This window comes from Panthera onca, chromosome B2, assembly GCF_046562875.1.
Source record: "Panthera onca isolate mPanOnc1 chromosome B2, mPanOnc1 haplotype 2, whole genome shotgun sequence".
In the NCBI taxonomy this organism is placed as follows: domain Eukaryota; kingdom Metazoa; phylum Chordata; class Mammalia; order Carnivora; family Felidae; genus Panthera; species Panthera onca.
Genome location: NC_138343.1, coordinates 39,775,919 through 39,792,420, shown reverse-complemented (window position 1 = coordinate 39,792,420; position 16,502 = coordinate 39,775,919). Strand labels below are relative to the sequence as shown.

The 16,502-nt window shown below is 53.4% G+C and overlaps 1 protein-coding gene and 1 long non-coding RNA gene across 2 annotated transcripts; one reads left to right on the top strand and one right to left on the bottom strand.

Moving 5' to 3' along the window:
• Nucleotides 1–6,583: 6,583 nt before the first annotated feature.
• Nucleotides 6,584–14,965, top strand: PGC (progastricsin). The gene is made up of 9 exons (XM_060615495.1): nucleotides 6,584–6,657; nucleotides 8,652–8,802; nucleotides 9,088–9,205; nucleotides 10,307–10,425; nucleotides 10,903–11,102; nucleotides 12,718–12,840; nucleotides 13,465–13,612; nucleotides 14,022–14,120; nucleotides 14,813–14,965. The coding sequence occupies exons 1-9, from the start codon at nucleotides 6,599–6,601 to the stop codon at nucleotides 14,963–14,965; spliced, it is 1,170 nt and encodes a 389-aa protein (XP_060471478.1). The 5' UTR covers nucleotides 6,584–6,598.
• On the bottom strand, nucleotides 6,584–15,434 carry LOC132667064 (uncharacterized). Its single transcript, XR_013555620.2, has 4 exons — nucleotides 14,852–15,434; nucleotides 14,112–14,267; nucleotides 9,097–10,540; nucleotides 6,584–7,338 (listed from the first exon to the last, which is right to left on the bottom strand). It is a non-coding gene; the product is annotated as an uncharacterized LOC132667064 (long non-coding RNA).
• Nucleotides 15,435–16,502: the final 1,068 nt, after the last annotated feature.

Sequence of the window (16,502 nt, the reverse complement as noted above, 5' to 3'; positions counted from 1 at the left end):
TAGCCCCTGCCTCCAGCCCCTGCCCCATTAAAAAGGGCGATTTGGACTCAGCTGACGGTTATAGGGGGTGTGCCCATCCCCCCCCACCGGCACTCTCACAGTTGTGACCTTATTGGATTACTGCAGCAACCCTGTGGGGATGATATTATCCCCATTTTACGGTCAGGGAAATTCAGGCTCAGAAAGGGTGAGTGATGGTGGGGGTCAAAGGGTCAACAAGTGGTGGAGATTGGTCTTCTAGAGACAATTGCATGTCACATGTCACCATCACACTCCATAACTTGTGCAAAGAGAGGTGAGGAAGAGTTAGCGGTAGGGTCCACATGTCATCAGAAATGCACGTGCATGGACATCTCTGAGATTTGCCCAGAAACATCCCATACCTCCTCTGGGGACTTCGCCTGTCTACACTCTTCAGAATGCTTCCCGAGGGAGCCTCCAGGTTGCCTTGGGCCCTGCTGCTGGCCACAGATGGCTGGTCCAGGAGTGGGTCAGGAATTCAAGGCATTCATCAGGGAACTCTGGTTTCATTCTTTCTCTGGAAGCGTGAAAGTCAGCTGTCTGTGGTCAGTAATGTGGAGAAAGCCAGCACGTAGTGAGAGGGGGCGGTGGGGGACAGAAGCAAGGCAGGGATGAGAAGAAGCCAAAAGGTCCTAGTGGTGTCTGGATTCCATCTGACCCCGAAGCTCTGCCCCATCCTTCCCCTTCCTGCAGCTGGGGTGCAGTGTGAAATGCCCAGCCCCCCTCCAATGCCCCCCGCCCTTTCCACCTAAGCCAGACAGACAAGCTGTGGTCTGGGAGCAAAGGTATGTTAATCAATAGACCAGAGGAAAAAACCATCAGTCTATTTCTCCACTTGTATACACGGAGCTCAATTCTAGTTGTTTGAGACACAGATGGATGAAATGGACTCCTGTGTAGAATGGGGATAAGGTAACCTATCTTAAGGGATTGTCATGAGGGTGGCCCAATCATCCAAATATAAAATGCCCAGCCCAGCACACCTTCAGTGAGGGGATATTTTGGCAGGTAAGGAAGTGTCCAGTTTAAAACCTTGAACCCAGCTCTTGCTTACAGTAGAACTCTAAATAATAAATGGGAAGGAGTAAATGGATACAGAAAAGCCCCACCAGGCAAACACCATCAGGATGGATAGTTACAGGCAAGAATCGGTAACATGTGAAACTAGCGGGCTGAATACCGATGACAAACAGTATTACATAGTCTCAAAGTATCTCCCGGAAGATACTCACTAATTATCAAGGGAAAGGTAGTGACTGTACAGTAGAGAAATCTGGTAGACCTCGCCTGAAACAAGTTATTAAGGTCAAATCCCCAGTATGAGCCACGTCCATAGCATGTAGGTCTCATAGCATGCACCGACAAGGGGGTATCTCCTCAGTGCTTGCTGCCCCAAAATGCATGCCCTCAATCGCCTCATGAGAAAACATCAGAATAGCCTCCACTGAGGGCCATTCCACAAAATGGTTGATCAGCGCTCTTGACATGTGGCAAGGTCACAAAAGACAAAAACTGAGGAACTCTCACAGACTGAAGGAGACTAAGACACGGAAACAGAACACAGAGTGGGGACCTAGATCGAATCCTGAATCAGAAAACGGGCCTTAGTGGGAATGTTGGTGAAATTAGCATAATGTTCACAGGTTGGTTTTCAGGGTAAATTTCCTGGATTTGATCACTGCAATATGGCATGATGTCAGATGGTAACATCAGGGGATTCTGCATAAAAGGAATATGGGAGCACTCTGTACTACGTTTGCCACTTTTCTCTAGGTAGAAAATTACATCAAAATAAATTTTTTTTCACAATGCATAAATTCTTGGGGCGCCTGGGTGGCTCAGTCGGTTAAGCGTCTGACTTCGGCTCAGGTCATGATCTCACAGTCCGTGGGTTCGAGCCCCGCGTCGGGCTCTGTGCTGACAGCTCAGAGCCTGGAGCCTGCTTCAGATTCTGTGTCTCCCTCTCTCTCTGCCCCTCCCCTGCTCATACTTTCTCTCTGTCTCAAAAATAAATAAAAACATTACAATGCATAAATTCTTGAACTTGAAAAAAAATTGGACCGGTATGTCCCCAGTAGATTTTATTTGTTTTTTTGTTTTGTCCCCAGTAGTTTTGATTAAACTCCCGACATAAGAATAAAACAGATTTAAAAAAGAAAGAATAAAATAGATACAAAATTTAAGGAAAAACCAATATAGCAGCTGAAGCTGTAAGTAAACTTCATTAGGCTGCCAAAGCCTTTAAAAAATTTGTTTTTAATGTTTATTTATTTTTGAGAGAGACAGACAGCGTGAGTAGGGGAGGGGCAGAGAGAGAGGGAGACACAGAATCCGAAGCAGGCTCCAGCCTCCAAGCTGTCAGCACAGAGCCTGACGCGGGGCTCAAACTCAGGGACCGTGAGATCATGACCTGAGTCGAAGTCGGACGCTTAACAGACTGAGCCACCCAGGATGCCAAAGTCTTATAGAGCACCTGTGCCCAGGGCTGCAGTGAGGTCATTTAGCTATGTGGGCTTATTTCAGGGGATCGAATACAGAGAGAGACTGAGATCCCTGGCCCAATCTTCCACCAGTTGCAAGAGACTCCTGAACCACTACGTCTTAAAAGGTACCTTTTAGGGGCACCTGGGTGGCTCAGTCGGTTGAGCATCCAACTTTGGCTCAGGTCAGGATCTCATGGTTCGTGAGTTTGAACCCCATGTTGCATTGGGCTTGCTGCTTTCAGCATGGAGCTGGCTTTGGATCCTCTGTCCGTCTCTCTCTCTCTCTCTGCCCCTTCTAGACTTGTGCTGTCTCTCAAAAAAAAAAAAAAAAAAAAAAAAAATACCCTTTAGCTTCTGCTTAAATGACTCTGATAATGAGCTCACTACTCTCTTCTTCTGGATAATTATTTGATTCTGAGCCCAAGTGCTATTGATAGTGATGAGAAATTGGAATGAGCCCAAATTAATGGGGCTAAGTAATCCCAGCAATGAGGACGGTAGCACACTCAATGCATACAGCCATCGAAAGTGATAAGAACGTGCTTTTCTCACTGCACGGAAATGTGTACGCAGGAATCTTCGTGACAAGAGCAGAACAGAAGCAGTGTTCCACACTGATTACAGCTGTGTTAAACCTAAGTGTGTACATTCACAGCGAGAGGCCAACTTGGAACAGTGCAAAGAGTTGTAGTTTCAAGATGCCTTGATTTTTAAAAAGTAGTATTGTATAGGACGCTAAGTGAAACTTAGTGTCAGATTTGAGGGGAAACCCCCCCCCCACCCTCCATTAAAGGGCTTGGGGATTCTCATTTCAAGATCGATTGAGAATGGCTGAATGGGGCGCTAGACTGGGAAGGATCCTAGAGCCTTGGCTCAGCACTACGGGAAAGAGTGATACGTTTGATTAATGATGTCTGCCGGGGAGGAAGGATTAGCATGCGAGTGTGCACCCCGGGTCCTTGCCATTTGTTCCTGAGACACTCCCAGCAACCAGGGTCACTTCTGTAGACATTCTGAAAAATGAGCTCTTGAAGGAAGCGTGTTCAGGGAGAGACCTCGTCTGTAGTTACAGGTGGTAGGATAGGGGGCGAGTCACTGGGATAGAAGATGGTAGGCAATAAATACCATACGGGAAGGAAAGGCAAGGTCCTCCATAACAGGGGCCAGGTTGAGTGTAGGTGGGCACAGTGGGGAAGGCTTTGTGGCATTTGTACTGGCTCTTGAAGGAGGAGGAGGTTTTGCAGGTGCAGATGCTTAGGAAGACATCCCAGATAGACTGCACGGCATGGATAAAGGCATGGAGGTTGGCAAATAACATCCTTGGGAGAAAGCCAGGTGGTCTCTTTGGCTGGAGAATAGAGCATGTGTAGGTTAGTGGTGGAAGATGAGCACGAAAATGGGGGGAAAGCGCCAGACTCAGCGTGACCTCAAGGCCAGGGTGATGAGATTGGGTTTTATTCAGTTAGCCACAAAGGGCCTTTGATGAGTTTTGAGGCAGGTGGTGCTCAGAAGGAGATGAGACCAGAGGGTGCTGAGAAAGTGCCTCTGTCCTGGGAGACAATTGATCTGAGAGGATGGCAGGTCCTGGATTTTGACAAGATCCCTTTGGAGCGTGTGCGTGTGTGTGAGGGGGGAATCACAGTGTTGGGATAATGGGGTGGGGGAGATAAACCACGTCCCATCAAGGACAACCCCTTGGATTCCAGCTACTGTTCAGCATTGCCTGAGCTCTGGACCAGGCATAGGGAGGTACAAGTGGCAGTCTCTGTCCTCTGGAAGCTTCCAGTCTAGGGGGAGAGGCAAACATATCCCAGGAAACAACTGGGACTGATCTGAGACAGTGTGAGATCCAGCACCAAGGGGAGAGCGTCAGCTGGATGTGCAGCATTTAGGGGCAGAAGAGAAACGCGGGTGGAGCCACCAGGGCCAGGGGGCTTCTGTCCTGGGTAGAAAGAGGGGCCCTCCAATGCACATCCCTGGATGACTTCTAAGGAGTTCTCAGACTGTGGATCCCTGGCTCTGGAGGACAGAACTTGAAGGATGAACAGAATTTGGACACATAGAAGGGAGAGCTTTCCACATATGGGAGGCTGGGTCTTCGGGGTTGAGACAGACACAGATGAGGACTTGGAATGTCTGAGGAGACTGGCTGAGCTGTCAAAGATCAGGTTGGGTAGGTAGGGGGTGCAGACCCCCCAGGGCCTGGCAACCAAGAAGGGAGGCCTGGCTTGAAGCAGTGGGCCAGGGATGCTCAAAGGGATGTGGTGTGGCTGGGGTTGGGGGGAAGGTTAGCCTGGCAGGTGTCAGACTCCTGGGGTCCTACCAGATAAGGAAATGGTCCCTGGCGGCCCCATGCTGGGGAGTCTGGCAGGCCTCACAAAACTTAGGGGATCCCATGGGTTCTGGTGTATTCATAGGTTTTGTCAAGATTCCAATGAACCTTTCTTTGGCCTGCTCTTCCAAATCTTTGAGTCCCCTGCTCTGGGGAAAACACTTCTTCATTCCCTTGTCTTCCTTCCATCTCGGACTCCTGGGGACCCTGGGGACTGCAGGGACACAATCAGGCAGGTGCATCCCATTCTGGGCCAGGCCTGGGAAGACCTCTAGTGCCCTCTTCCCCTCCCCCATCGTAGGACTAGGGGAGGCTCTGGGGCTCTGGCTGGACGATGGATGCTGGTGGCCAAGGAGAAAACCCCCCACTGGCTGGGTTATGTCAGTGTCTGCAGGCCCGGTTGTGGCCTTTGGCGTGGGGCTTGAGGGCCTGACAAACGTGTTTGGGGCCCTGAGTGTGTGCTACAAGGGGGCAGGGAGCGTTTTGACACGGGGATATTTTTCTACTCACCCCAAAGTGGGCGCTCTCTTGTGCCAGGCTGGTGCACACTGGGCCAGCTCCGGATCATCTCAGGCAATGAGAAACTTGTAGCCAGGAAGCAGGGAGGGCCAGCAGACGAGGGAGAGAGGCCTGGGTTGACTAGACTCAGGGGCAGAAAAGCAGCACATGACAGCCCTGGGGGACACAGGCATTTCAGGAGCGCTAAATTCAAGGGAAGTCTAATGGGGCCGGAGAAGAGAGACAATGAACAGAGGCAAGTTCTGGCTGTCCCCTCCTCCTCTGCCTCTGCCCCAGGCCTCCCTTTGTTGCAAATCAGTACAAGTGGAACAGCCAGGGGCCAGTGTAATTTACATCAGGGGTGTGTCCCCAGCACCTGCTGAACCATGATGACAATCTCTCCATTTGACCCCCTTTTGCTGCAAATAGCTCTGACCTCAGCCACTGGCATCTCAGCCCCAGCACCTGCTTTAGAGCTAAGGATATTGCCGTCATCGCCACCATCAACACCGCCCTCACTACCACATGGTCATTACCATCATCCCAGGTACCGGCCCCATCATCCCCCAGTCAACCAAATTGCATCCCACGAGGTCTTGGGGCGTGCTGGAAACCAGGACTTGGCCAGACTTCTGAGTGCATCGTGTCCAGACCAGGGATTCTCAACAATTTTGTCCCTTAGGTGGACACTGGGCCATGCCCTGAGGCATTTTTGCTTGTCACAACTAGGGTCCTGCTGGTGACATCCCGTGCATAGAGGTCAGGAATACTGCTAGACATCTACAGTGCACAGGACAGCCCCCCCGCCCGCCCCTAAAAATTATATGTTCCAAAATGGCAATAGTGGTGAGGATGTGAAAACTTGTCTATGGAGGCCCTACGGCCCTCAGTCTACCTGACTCTGGCCCTCACCCCAAAATGCGCACATCATGCCACTGTTCCTGGACAAGAAGAAATCCTCACCAGCCCATCTTATGGCAACTCTTATGCACACTTGTTTGGCGTCCTCTGCTTGTATTAAAAAGTGAAGAAGAAGAAAGTGCTTTGTGGCCACCCTCCAAAAGGAAAACGCACAGAAACCACAGACACCCGGAGCACAGGGTACACTCGGCATTGAGGTCACACTTTTGCCTAGGGCCGGGAGGCAGGGACTGGGCTCGATCCCGGGGGGTATAAAGGCAGAAGGAGTGCTCAGGGCCTTCCCTCCACTGCAACAGTCAACTTGGAGTGGCTCTCCCTCTGTGGCCAGCTGGGAACAAGAACCATGAAGTGGATGGTGGTGGCCTTGGCCAGCCTCCAGCTCTTGGAGGCCGCAGTGGTCAAGTGAGTCTGGGGCCTGGCTGCCGGAGCAGGTGTGGGTTGGGGCATCCGAGGCAGAAGGGGCTACAACCTTTGCCCTCAGGAAACGTCTACAACTGAACCAAAGGAGAGTTTGTCCACTAGATGCCCAGCAAGCCTTTACAACAGACAGACACTGAGCATTCACGGTCAAGAAAGATAGGCTTCTTTACTGGTGTTACACCACTCAGAGAACGGGGCGCTAATGCTGAACGCAGGGTAGGGGGCTGAGAGTCGTGGGTTCTTCTGATGGGTCAGGGATCGGGTCAACTTCAGGACTGATTGACTTGTCTTTCCGGCCCTGGTCTGTCCGGTTTCATCAACTGTGACTGGGTGGTCATTCCCTTCCCTGGTCTGGATCTGCAAAACATCTCAGCAATTTGTGTGAGTGATGCTATCTCTGGTAACAAAAGCAGAGGCCACACACCTTGTGATTGCGTGGGCTAATTCATTTCTTGTTCTCTTGGGCTTTGTTTTCATTGTCTTGAGCATCCTGGGGTTTTCCCCTGTAATCTTTAACTTGGGGCCACATGCCTTTCTGCAGACTTAATTCTGTTGGTGGTTGCAGAAGCGCTTTCCCCTCTGATGAGAAAAGAAGGACCCGGCACAGGGTAGTAAGGGTGACTGCTGTCCAAACAGACCCCGGATGGCAGGATTGCTTTCCTCCTGCAGAAAGGAACGATTATTTCTGGATAGGCAGACATTTGCTAAAAATTCCCTTAAGGCCCAAAATTTATAGCGCAGATGGCACAATCATTGAAGCAGAAACAGCGGTAAGGTGATGTCTACGTGCCAGGTAAGGTGTCAGAAGAAAGGGAGCAGGAGGCGTGGCGTCCAGGACCTCCAGAGCGCTCCCGGCCTGCACACTGCTTGCTATGTGACCCTTAAAGACTGATGCCTCCAGCTCCTCTGAGAAATCTGTTTGCAATATGCAAATTCTGTCGAGATGGTGAGCCAAGCAATCGTCAGTTTTCACAGCTCAATGTGAATGGCTGTAGCTAAGAATTTCGGAAGAATGAGGGGTCCTGACGGAATGGGGATTCAGATGGGGAAAGAAAAGAAAGAAGCAGCACTTCTGGAGTCTGGAACGAGCCTGGGTGGACCCACAGAGGCCCCTTATGTAATGACAGCAAGCTGGTCTTGGAGGAGGACAGCCAAGGGGGATGGGGCCAGAAGCCCAGAACTCAGAAGTTCCAACTCCAGAGCTGATCTGGGCCCCAGACCACCCAGACCAACTTCCGCATTGCCTGGTGTCTGGAGAAGAGCAGTGATGAGCCCCAGGCTAGGGGATTAGCAGTGTGGGCAGACCTGGGACCCTGTCTTCTGAGTCCCAGTCTAGTGCTGTCCCCTCTGCCCATGCTCTGTCACATCAGCCGGGGTCAGGTGCCTGAGGACCACCATAGCAGAGGATCTGGGGGGAGCTCTGCCATCTCTGAAATCTTTCTTATAAATGCACATATCCTGGGCTGCCTGGCTGGCGTACTCAGTAGAGCACGCAACTCTTGATCTCAGGGTCCTGAATTCAAGCCCTGCGTTGCACGTAGAGCTTACATAAAAGACAAAGCGTATATCCTGCCAAGGGTAATGGCCGAAGTCCCCTCCCCTTTCTGGGAAGGAATTTATGGGATACCTGAGAACAGAGGGCCAGGGAAGGATGAGGAGCCTTGAGATGAGATGTGGGCAGGCATGGGTGGAGGTATTTGTTTTCTGAATCTTGGAGCAAGTCCTGAGAAGATTTTTGAAAGAAGAGAGGGAGAGGCAAAGAGGGAGGCAGAGGGAGAAAGAGACAGAGACAGAGACAGAGAGAAAGGGCCAGAGCTGGAGCCAGAGCAGATGGGCACACGGGACAGAGGAGCAGGGAGTCTGGGGCATGTGGCTGGAGATGGAGAGGCGGGTGGGTGGGGGGGAGAAGGGACTGGGACCATCAGAGGTGCTGTAGGAATGAGGGAGGCCCCGTCCTGACCCCAGTCCCTCTGCAGAGTCCCCCTGAGCAAACGAGAGTCCATTTGGGAGACCATGAAGGAGAAGGGCTTACTGGGGGAGTTCCTGAGGAACCCCAAGCACGACCCTGTGCAGAAGTACCACTTTGGCAACCTCGATGCCGTCTACGAGCCCCTGGCCTTCCTGGATGTGAGTCCTGACGCCCTCCCTGGGGCTCCCTCTCTCTACCGGCAAAGTCTGAGGCCAGGCCCTGGGGGTGTGCTGCACCATCTACTTTGCACCCTCCCATCAAGCCCCTGGGGCCTGTCAGACTGGCCTGAAGGGCTCTGCGTTCTGGGCAAGTACGGGAGCTAGGCTCGGGCCTCTCCCTCTGGTGTGGGTTATAGGGCAGGGGCTCTGTCCATGGAGGTCTGGCTGGGCCTGAGGGTCCCTGGATCCCTCCAGAGCTAAGAGCCTGCCCCATGGCCCCCCCAGAGTCTCTACCTTGGTGAGATCAGCATTGGGACTCCTCCGCAGAACTTCCTTGTCCTTTTTGATACTGGTTCCTCCAGCCTGTGGGTGCCCTCTGTTCACTGCCAGAGCCAGGCCTGTGGTAAGTGCTGGGCTTGCAAGGACAGGTGGCCGGTAAGGGACTGTGAGGCCGGGGCACTTCAATCCTGAGAGTCAGGGACTTGGCCAGGATCAAGGGGCATGTGCAAGACAGAGAGGAGAAGAGGCCGGCCGTGGAGCTGGGTGATTACTTTGCCTTCCCTCTCACCCACACGTGTTCCTTCACCTGCTCCAGCCTGACCCTTCTGGTCGGTCCGGCCCACTTCTCTCTGCTCCATTCTGTTCACTGAAGACAAGGCCATTCCCTCCCAGCAGCATCTACAACATTCTTTCTCTTCCACTCTCTCCACTCTTCACGAAGTTCTCATTGAGTCTCCCTAGACACATGGGACAACAGTATAGGATATGGTCCCTGTATTGTAGTTGTATTTCTTTTTTTTTTTTTAATGTTTTTATTTATTTATTTTGAGAGAGAGAGAGAGAGAGATCATGCATTCAGGGGAGGGGCAGAGAGAGAGGGAGGGAGAGGATCCTAAGCAGGCTCCACACTGTCAGTGCAGAGCCCGACCCCCGGGCTTGATAGCACGAACCGTGAGCTCATGACCTGAGCGAAAATCAAGAGCCGGACGCTCAACCAACTGAGCCACCCGGGCACCCCCTTGCAGTTGTATTTCAAGACAGGCCAGGTTCCCCTCCTTAAGGCTGCCCTGGTCCCTGCCAGAGCTTTGGGGTTTGGGTCCTGACACCTTTTCTCCCAAGAATGCCTCGTCGGCCTTGTTCCTAATCTCTCAGCTTTCTGATATGACCAGTTTCTTGATGGGGCGAGGGTGGGGGGAGTGCGGGCATGCCCTGGGGTTCACCTGCTCCTAGAGCTGATGGGGGTGGGGTGGGGATATAAAGGGAACCAGGGAGGTGGAGAGGGATTCTATGCATCCTGCCCCGGAGGGTCACGGTCAAAGGGCACCCCAAGGGTCTGTAAATCAGAGGGGGCTTTGAGGCCAATGCTGGGAACCCCCTTGGCTGGCCACCCCTTGACTCCGTGGCCAGGGATGCTGAGGCCCCAGGATGTGAGCACAGGCTGGGACATAGGTGGGCCTCCCTCCCCCTGCCAGCCTGCCTCCCCAAACCCTCCCTCCCACTGCAGCCGGTCACTCCCACTTCAACTCCAACGCGTCCTCTACTTACTCCAGCAACGGGCAGATCTTCTCCGTGCGATACGGCAGTGGCGGCCTCCGCGGCATCTACGGCTATGACACTCTAAGGGTGAGCCACGTGGCAGGCTGCTCCCTGCCCCGGTTCGTGGGGACTGTCCCTGGGGCTCTGAGCCGGGTTGGAACCTCACAGACCTCACCGTCTCATGGGAGGTCAGACGGAGATGCTGGAAAATATGGGAAAACTCCTAGTGCTTTACTGAGTACAGGCCAGGAAATCAGTACCCCCCAGGGCTCCTTCGTGCAGTCACCCGGCCCTCCCTGACTGCATCATGTGCCAGGCACCCAGGACACCTGGTCCTCTCCTTAAGAGGCTTAAACCTGGGGGAAGATGAAGGGCGGGGGCTGGGGGGGGGGGGCGGCAGGGCTCAGTGAGGCCTGAGAGTGAAAGTGGTTCTTGTGAGACCTGTCAAGAAGACAAGGGGCAAAGGCGATAGAGGGATGCTCAAGGGAGCCTCTGCGGGGGGAAGGTTTGGGGGAGGTGGGTAGAGTTACACTTATCACCTCTCATCCCCCGCGCCCCCTCCAGGTCCAGAGCATCCAGGTTCCCAACCAACAGTTTGGCCTCAGTGAGCTTGAGCCAAGTCCCTATTTCTTCCATGCAAAGTTTGATGGCATCATGGGCCTGGCCTTCCCTTCCCTGGCAGAGGGTAGGACCACCACCTCCCTGCAGGGCATGCTGCGGGCAGGCGTCCTCTCCAGCCCAGTCTTCAGCTTCTACCTGGGCAGGTAAGAAACTGCTTGCGTGTCCTTAGTTCCCAGGCAACTCCCTCCGTTTTCCCCCAGACCCTGGAAAAGGGTGAGGCTCAATGCTTTGGGGTTTGGAGGGCTCCCATCAGGGAATGGCTCCAGCTACTCCCATGTCTAGCATTTTCTTCCTGGGCTTATTAACATTGATTTTTGAGAGACAGAGCGAGACAGAGCACGAGTGGGGGAGTGGTAGAGAGAGAGTGGGGATGCAGAATCCGAAGGAGGCTCCAGGCTTCGAGCTGTCCGCACAGAGCCAGATGCGGGGCTCGAACTCACAGACCGCGAGATCATGACCTGAGCCGAAGTCGGCCGCCTAACTGACTGAGCCACCCAGGCGCCCCTTCTTCCTGGGCTTCTGAACTGTCCCTCACTCCACACCCTTTCCCCCATCCCTGCGTCTGTCCCCAGCCCACTCTGACTTTTCTTTGCATCTCTAGTCCAGGTCAGAATCTTTCCCTCTTCTGGGTGAACTTAGCTTTGAGTGTGGCTGCTGATTCTCGATACATCTTGGATTTACCTGCTGCCCAGAGCCTCCATTAGCTCATTGCCTTCTGAGCCAATATTTTCTACCTGGACACTTCTTTTGTATAACAATCAATGGCCTCATCTCCTTTGATCTATTGTTCTAGCCACGTCCTGGAGCCTTCTGGTCTACCTTCATCATTTGCCCCTGACAAGTTGTTTTCCTCACAACACACAAGCGATGGCCCAGGAGCCAGAGGGTGGGGGCAGGGGTGAGTGGCCTGGAATGGACTTTCCTTCTTTTCCTCTCCAGAGCTAGTCAGCCACCTTCTGGAGATAGTCAGCATCTGCTATCTGGGGTTTAATCGCTTGACTCTGACTTTCAACATTACTCTGTTTCTAATGTTGCGGACTTTAACTCTCTACCTCTGATTACAATTAGCTTTGAGTTTAGCCCTTAGGAACTCTGTCCAATTCCACACTCAGGTTCAACCACCAGGGGAGGCTGAAACACACACGAAAAATCCTCCCTTCCTCTCTGCCGAGGACCCACCTCCCTCCGGTCCCAGTAGAAAAATGACAAGTGGGACTCAGTGTCAGGCTCCCACTGACATATGACACCAAGCAGCAAGAAGCGGAAGGGACAGGAGAAGGGCATGTGGGGTGGGGGGTAGGGGGGTGCACAGGGAACCTATACAACCAGTGGCTTTCCCTGAAGCAGGGCCTTGTGGGGCAGCAGTATCTGGAACCCGAGGCATGGGAATGCTGAGGGGCTCAGCTTGGAGCTACAGTCAAAAAGGGGGACAAAAATCCCTTCCCTCAGGCTTCCACGGTGTGAGGGGTAGACACAGCGTGGGGAGTCCCATTGTGACGGGCAGACACAGCCCTGCCTTCGGGGAGTCTGATGGGGGAGACAGAGCCAATCTCAGGGAGCCCCAGTCTGAGGGAAGAGACACAGCCATGATGTCAGGGAGCCCTAATCTGAGGGGGAGACACAGACCCGCCTCGGGGACCCCCCCCCACCCAGCCTGCAGCCAGGGCAGGACCTCTATTTCCCTCTGAGAGTGATTACTCAGTAGGAAATCTTTTCCATAGTCATTCCCTGACTCACTCTTCTCTTTGCCTTCTGCAGACAGATGAACCCTCAGAAAGGAGCAGTTCTCATATTCGGGGGGATCGACCACAGCCTGCACAGGGGTCCGATCTACTGGGCCCCCGTCACCCAGGAGCGCTACTGGCAGATTGGCTTTGAGGAGTGAGTCTATGGTGGGGTCCCAGGCACGTGGGCAGGCTTTGAGGCGTTTCATGTCACACTCACACACACACACACACACACACACACAGATGGACACACACAGATGGACACACACAGGAAGGTACTGCTGGCAGGTGGGGATAGAGGACCTCTGAGGCCTGTCCCCACAAAGCTACAGCTGTCCTCTGCTGGAGATTGAAGGTCCAGCTCAGCCTGGAAAAACGGGGTGGGATGGGGACGACATACAGGGTAGGTCTTAGAATTCCAAACATAGACCCTGTGGTCCAACACTATGTGCTTAGAGATTAGAAACTGGGATGTATGTGGGGGGATCAATGTGCTCAACGTACTCACAAAGAATCAGTGACCCCGGCTTTCAGTGTTTCTAGAACCTTCCTTGGAACTGGTAAGAAAGACATTCCATGACCCCTTAGGTGGCTTTGGGTAGAGTCTGGTATGGTGTAAGTCAGGGGGATGGCTCGATTGACCTCTGCAGAGTCCTACTTTTCTGAGGTGCACCTTGATTCTACGGCTGTAGCTGTCTGTCCCTCAGTGGTGGGGAAAGCCCACTTCCCAGCTGCCCTGAGCTGGGGGTGCTGAGGGGGTTCGTCTCCTCACCTTCAGGTTCCTCATTGGTGGCCATGCCACCGGCTGGTGCTCCCAGGGCTGCGAAGCCATTGTGGACACAGGCACATCTCTGCTCACGGTTCCCCAGCAGTACCTGAGTTACCTTCTGCAGGCTACAGGGGCCCAGGCGGACCAGTATGGACAGGTGCGTCTGGTGGAGACATCCCCCTTCTTTTAGAGAGACCCTCCAGGAGGCACTTATGATCTTCCTCCGGCACGGGAATAGCCCGGCTCTTGGCCTCCATGCTTCTGGCTGCCCCGAAGCACTGGAGATGGGGGGCTCTGGGATGCCTGGGGCTGTGGGCCCAGAGGCGGATTCAGCGGGGGCTGGCACCTTGTCCTGAGGGGACACGAGGAGGTTACTACTCAGCAAAATTTCCTTGGAGCTTCAGCTCCTCAAAGGAAACTGGTTCAACACTTGCCAGGCTTGGGAGTAAGAGCAAGAGAGCTGGACTGTGGGGCCGAGTGGGGGAGGGGGGCCGGGGTGGCTGAGGTGGGGCTGGCAGGTCCTCTGATGTGGACGATGAGACCTTTGGGCCTGTTCCTCTCTGCAGTTTATGGTGGACTGTAACCACGTCCAGAGCCTGCCCACCTTGACCTTCCTCATCAATCGTGTGCAGTTCTCCCTGCCATATTCCTCGTACCTCTTCAGAGTAAGTCTGCAGGGATGTGACTGGGTGTGAGGAGGGGCTGGGAGCCGGAAGCGCTGGGTCTCCTCACCACGTGCCATTTCCCAGCTCCTGGCAATGCTGCCTCACGTTGTCCACCCACCGATTCCAAACCCCTTCTCGGGCACGAGGCTGTGACACAGAAGAGTGTCATCTGTTATTTATTATTATTATTAATCAGTGTGGAGGGGCACTGGGTTGTTTGTGGCGCACTAGCTAGGGTCAGCCCTGTTTGCCTACGCTGTCCCACCGGAGTGTCACAGCATTCAAGGAGGGAGGCGCTAATTTCTATTTTACAAGTGAAAACTTGGAGGTTCAGAGAGGGTAAGACACTGACACAAAGCTCCACAGCCAGTCAGCATGAAGCTAGGTTTGGAAGCCAAGTTGGGCTGGCTTCAAGGCTTTGCCAACCAGGCTGACCTACTCCAAATGGGGAGCAAAAGAGAGGCGGAGGGGAACCTGGGGAGAGGAGACTATAGATGGTTACCGCAGTGTGCATTTACCCATTCCAGACCTCTCTCCCACCGCCCCAGCTCTGGGGGCTCAGTTGGCCTGTGAGCCCTCAAGGGCAGAACGTCTGGCTCACTCATTTCTGCGTTTGTGCTCCCGGCCTGGGGCTCAGGGCTGAGCAGGGCTCTGTCCATGCATGAGTGAATGTGTGCTACCCTTCTGTGCAGGGAAATGACATTTGTGCCATTAGAGTCCAGGCCACCTACCTGCCCTCTAGCAGTGGCCAGCCCCTGTGGATCCTCGGGGACGTCTTCCTCAGGTCCTACTATTCCATCTTCGACATTGGCAACAAGAGGGTGGGCTTTGCTGTTGCCGCCTAGACCGAGTGCCTGGACGCCTGGGCTCCCTTCTTCCTCTAGATCCCCTACCCTGAGCTTCTCTGTGTGCTTCTTCTCTGGACTCAGCCTTCTTTTTTTTAGATTTTGGGTTTTCTCTCATAATAAATAGTTCTTTTCCATGTTGGCCAGCGTGTTGTTTTTAGAGGGCAGTTGTGGCCTGTAAGGCAGCTCCTATCACAAGAATGGGGGGGGGGGGGTGAAGAGTGGGAGTCAGGGGTAGATTTGCCTCTACTGGACCGTGTTCTCCCTGAGTGGCTAGGAGGTTTGTGGTGGCCGGGGGTGGGAGGGGGGAGGAGGGTTACTGAGATTCTAAGAGGGATGGGGCATGAGGTAGGGCTCAGGGAATGGTCCCTCTACCCCTCAGAGCTTGGAGTCTCTTCACAGCTTGTCTCTGGAGAGAGAAGACAGTGGTAGTGACATTGAAGCAGGGCATTCCTTTGTGATGGGTCAAGGGGCCCTACCCCAACCACCCAAAATGCTCTGCTGACTTAATTGACCGAATGACCACCAGAATCACCCCAGGCAAGTTTTCTAGCACTGTGACTGGGGTTTCCAATGCATCCCACACCTAGGCCTTTGGCTCCTCACCTGTGATCAGGTTTGCACTGGGAGTTTCTGAGAGATGCTGGATGCCTGTGTGCACTCGTGGCAATCATGGGTCCTCCCGGGAGGAAGGTGATGTTACCAGAACCTGTTTCCAAGAGGGCCTCAGAAGGTCTGGGTTGAGTGAAACTGATCATATTTACACCTAGACCCTTACGCCCCGGGGTCTGTTTGAAGAAGGGCTGGCCCTTAATTGTGGACAAGAGCAATAGCTACTTGGAATCACCAGGAAATCAAGCCCATTTGTTGTAATGAAGTGAACAAGGGAAGATGTTTTCTTCCTCTAGATTTCATTCCTGTTCTCCTTAGGAGCCACCCGTCAAAGACCCACAGATCTGGGGCTACGTGGTACTGGGCAGAGGAGGAAGTGGGGAAAGCAGAGAAGGGTAGCTCAGAGCTATGTAACTTCCAACAGGGGAATGACATGAAGTAGATCTGCAAAATGTTTCCCTGTAGCATGGTGGTGGGGGGTCACCAGCCAGGGAAGACTGATGAGGCTTGAGGAGGGGTATAATTGGAAAACTCACAATGGGAGGGAGGGAGGCTCCTTGGACATATTTTTCCATGCTGTCCTTGATCAGCCTGACCCCAGCTTTGTCCCTTATGTTCAGGTGCAGGGGTGAAAGCACGAGATCCAAGTCTGGCATTCCACTCCCAAACATGAGGGAAACTGAGGTTTGCCATGCAGTAGTTTCTATAGCAACAGCACACTATCTGGGACCCTATATCCTTCCTAGACTCCAGGCAAGACACCTCCTGCAGGCCTCTCCTTGGGGTCAGAGAGGCCACAGGGTGTACATAGGGAGCTGGAGTGCGTGGCATCACTGACTGAGAAGAGAAAAAAACTTGCAAAAGGGGCAGAAACGAAGTGCGACATAAGTTCCAAGTTAAATGCCAAGTCCCCGTACCCAGGCCA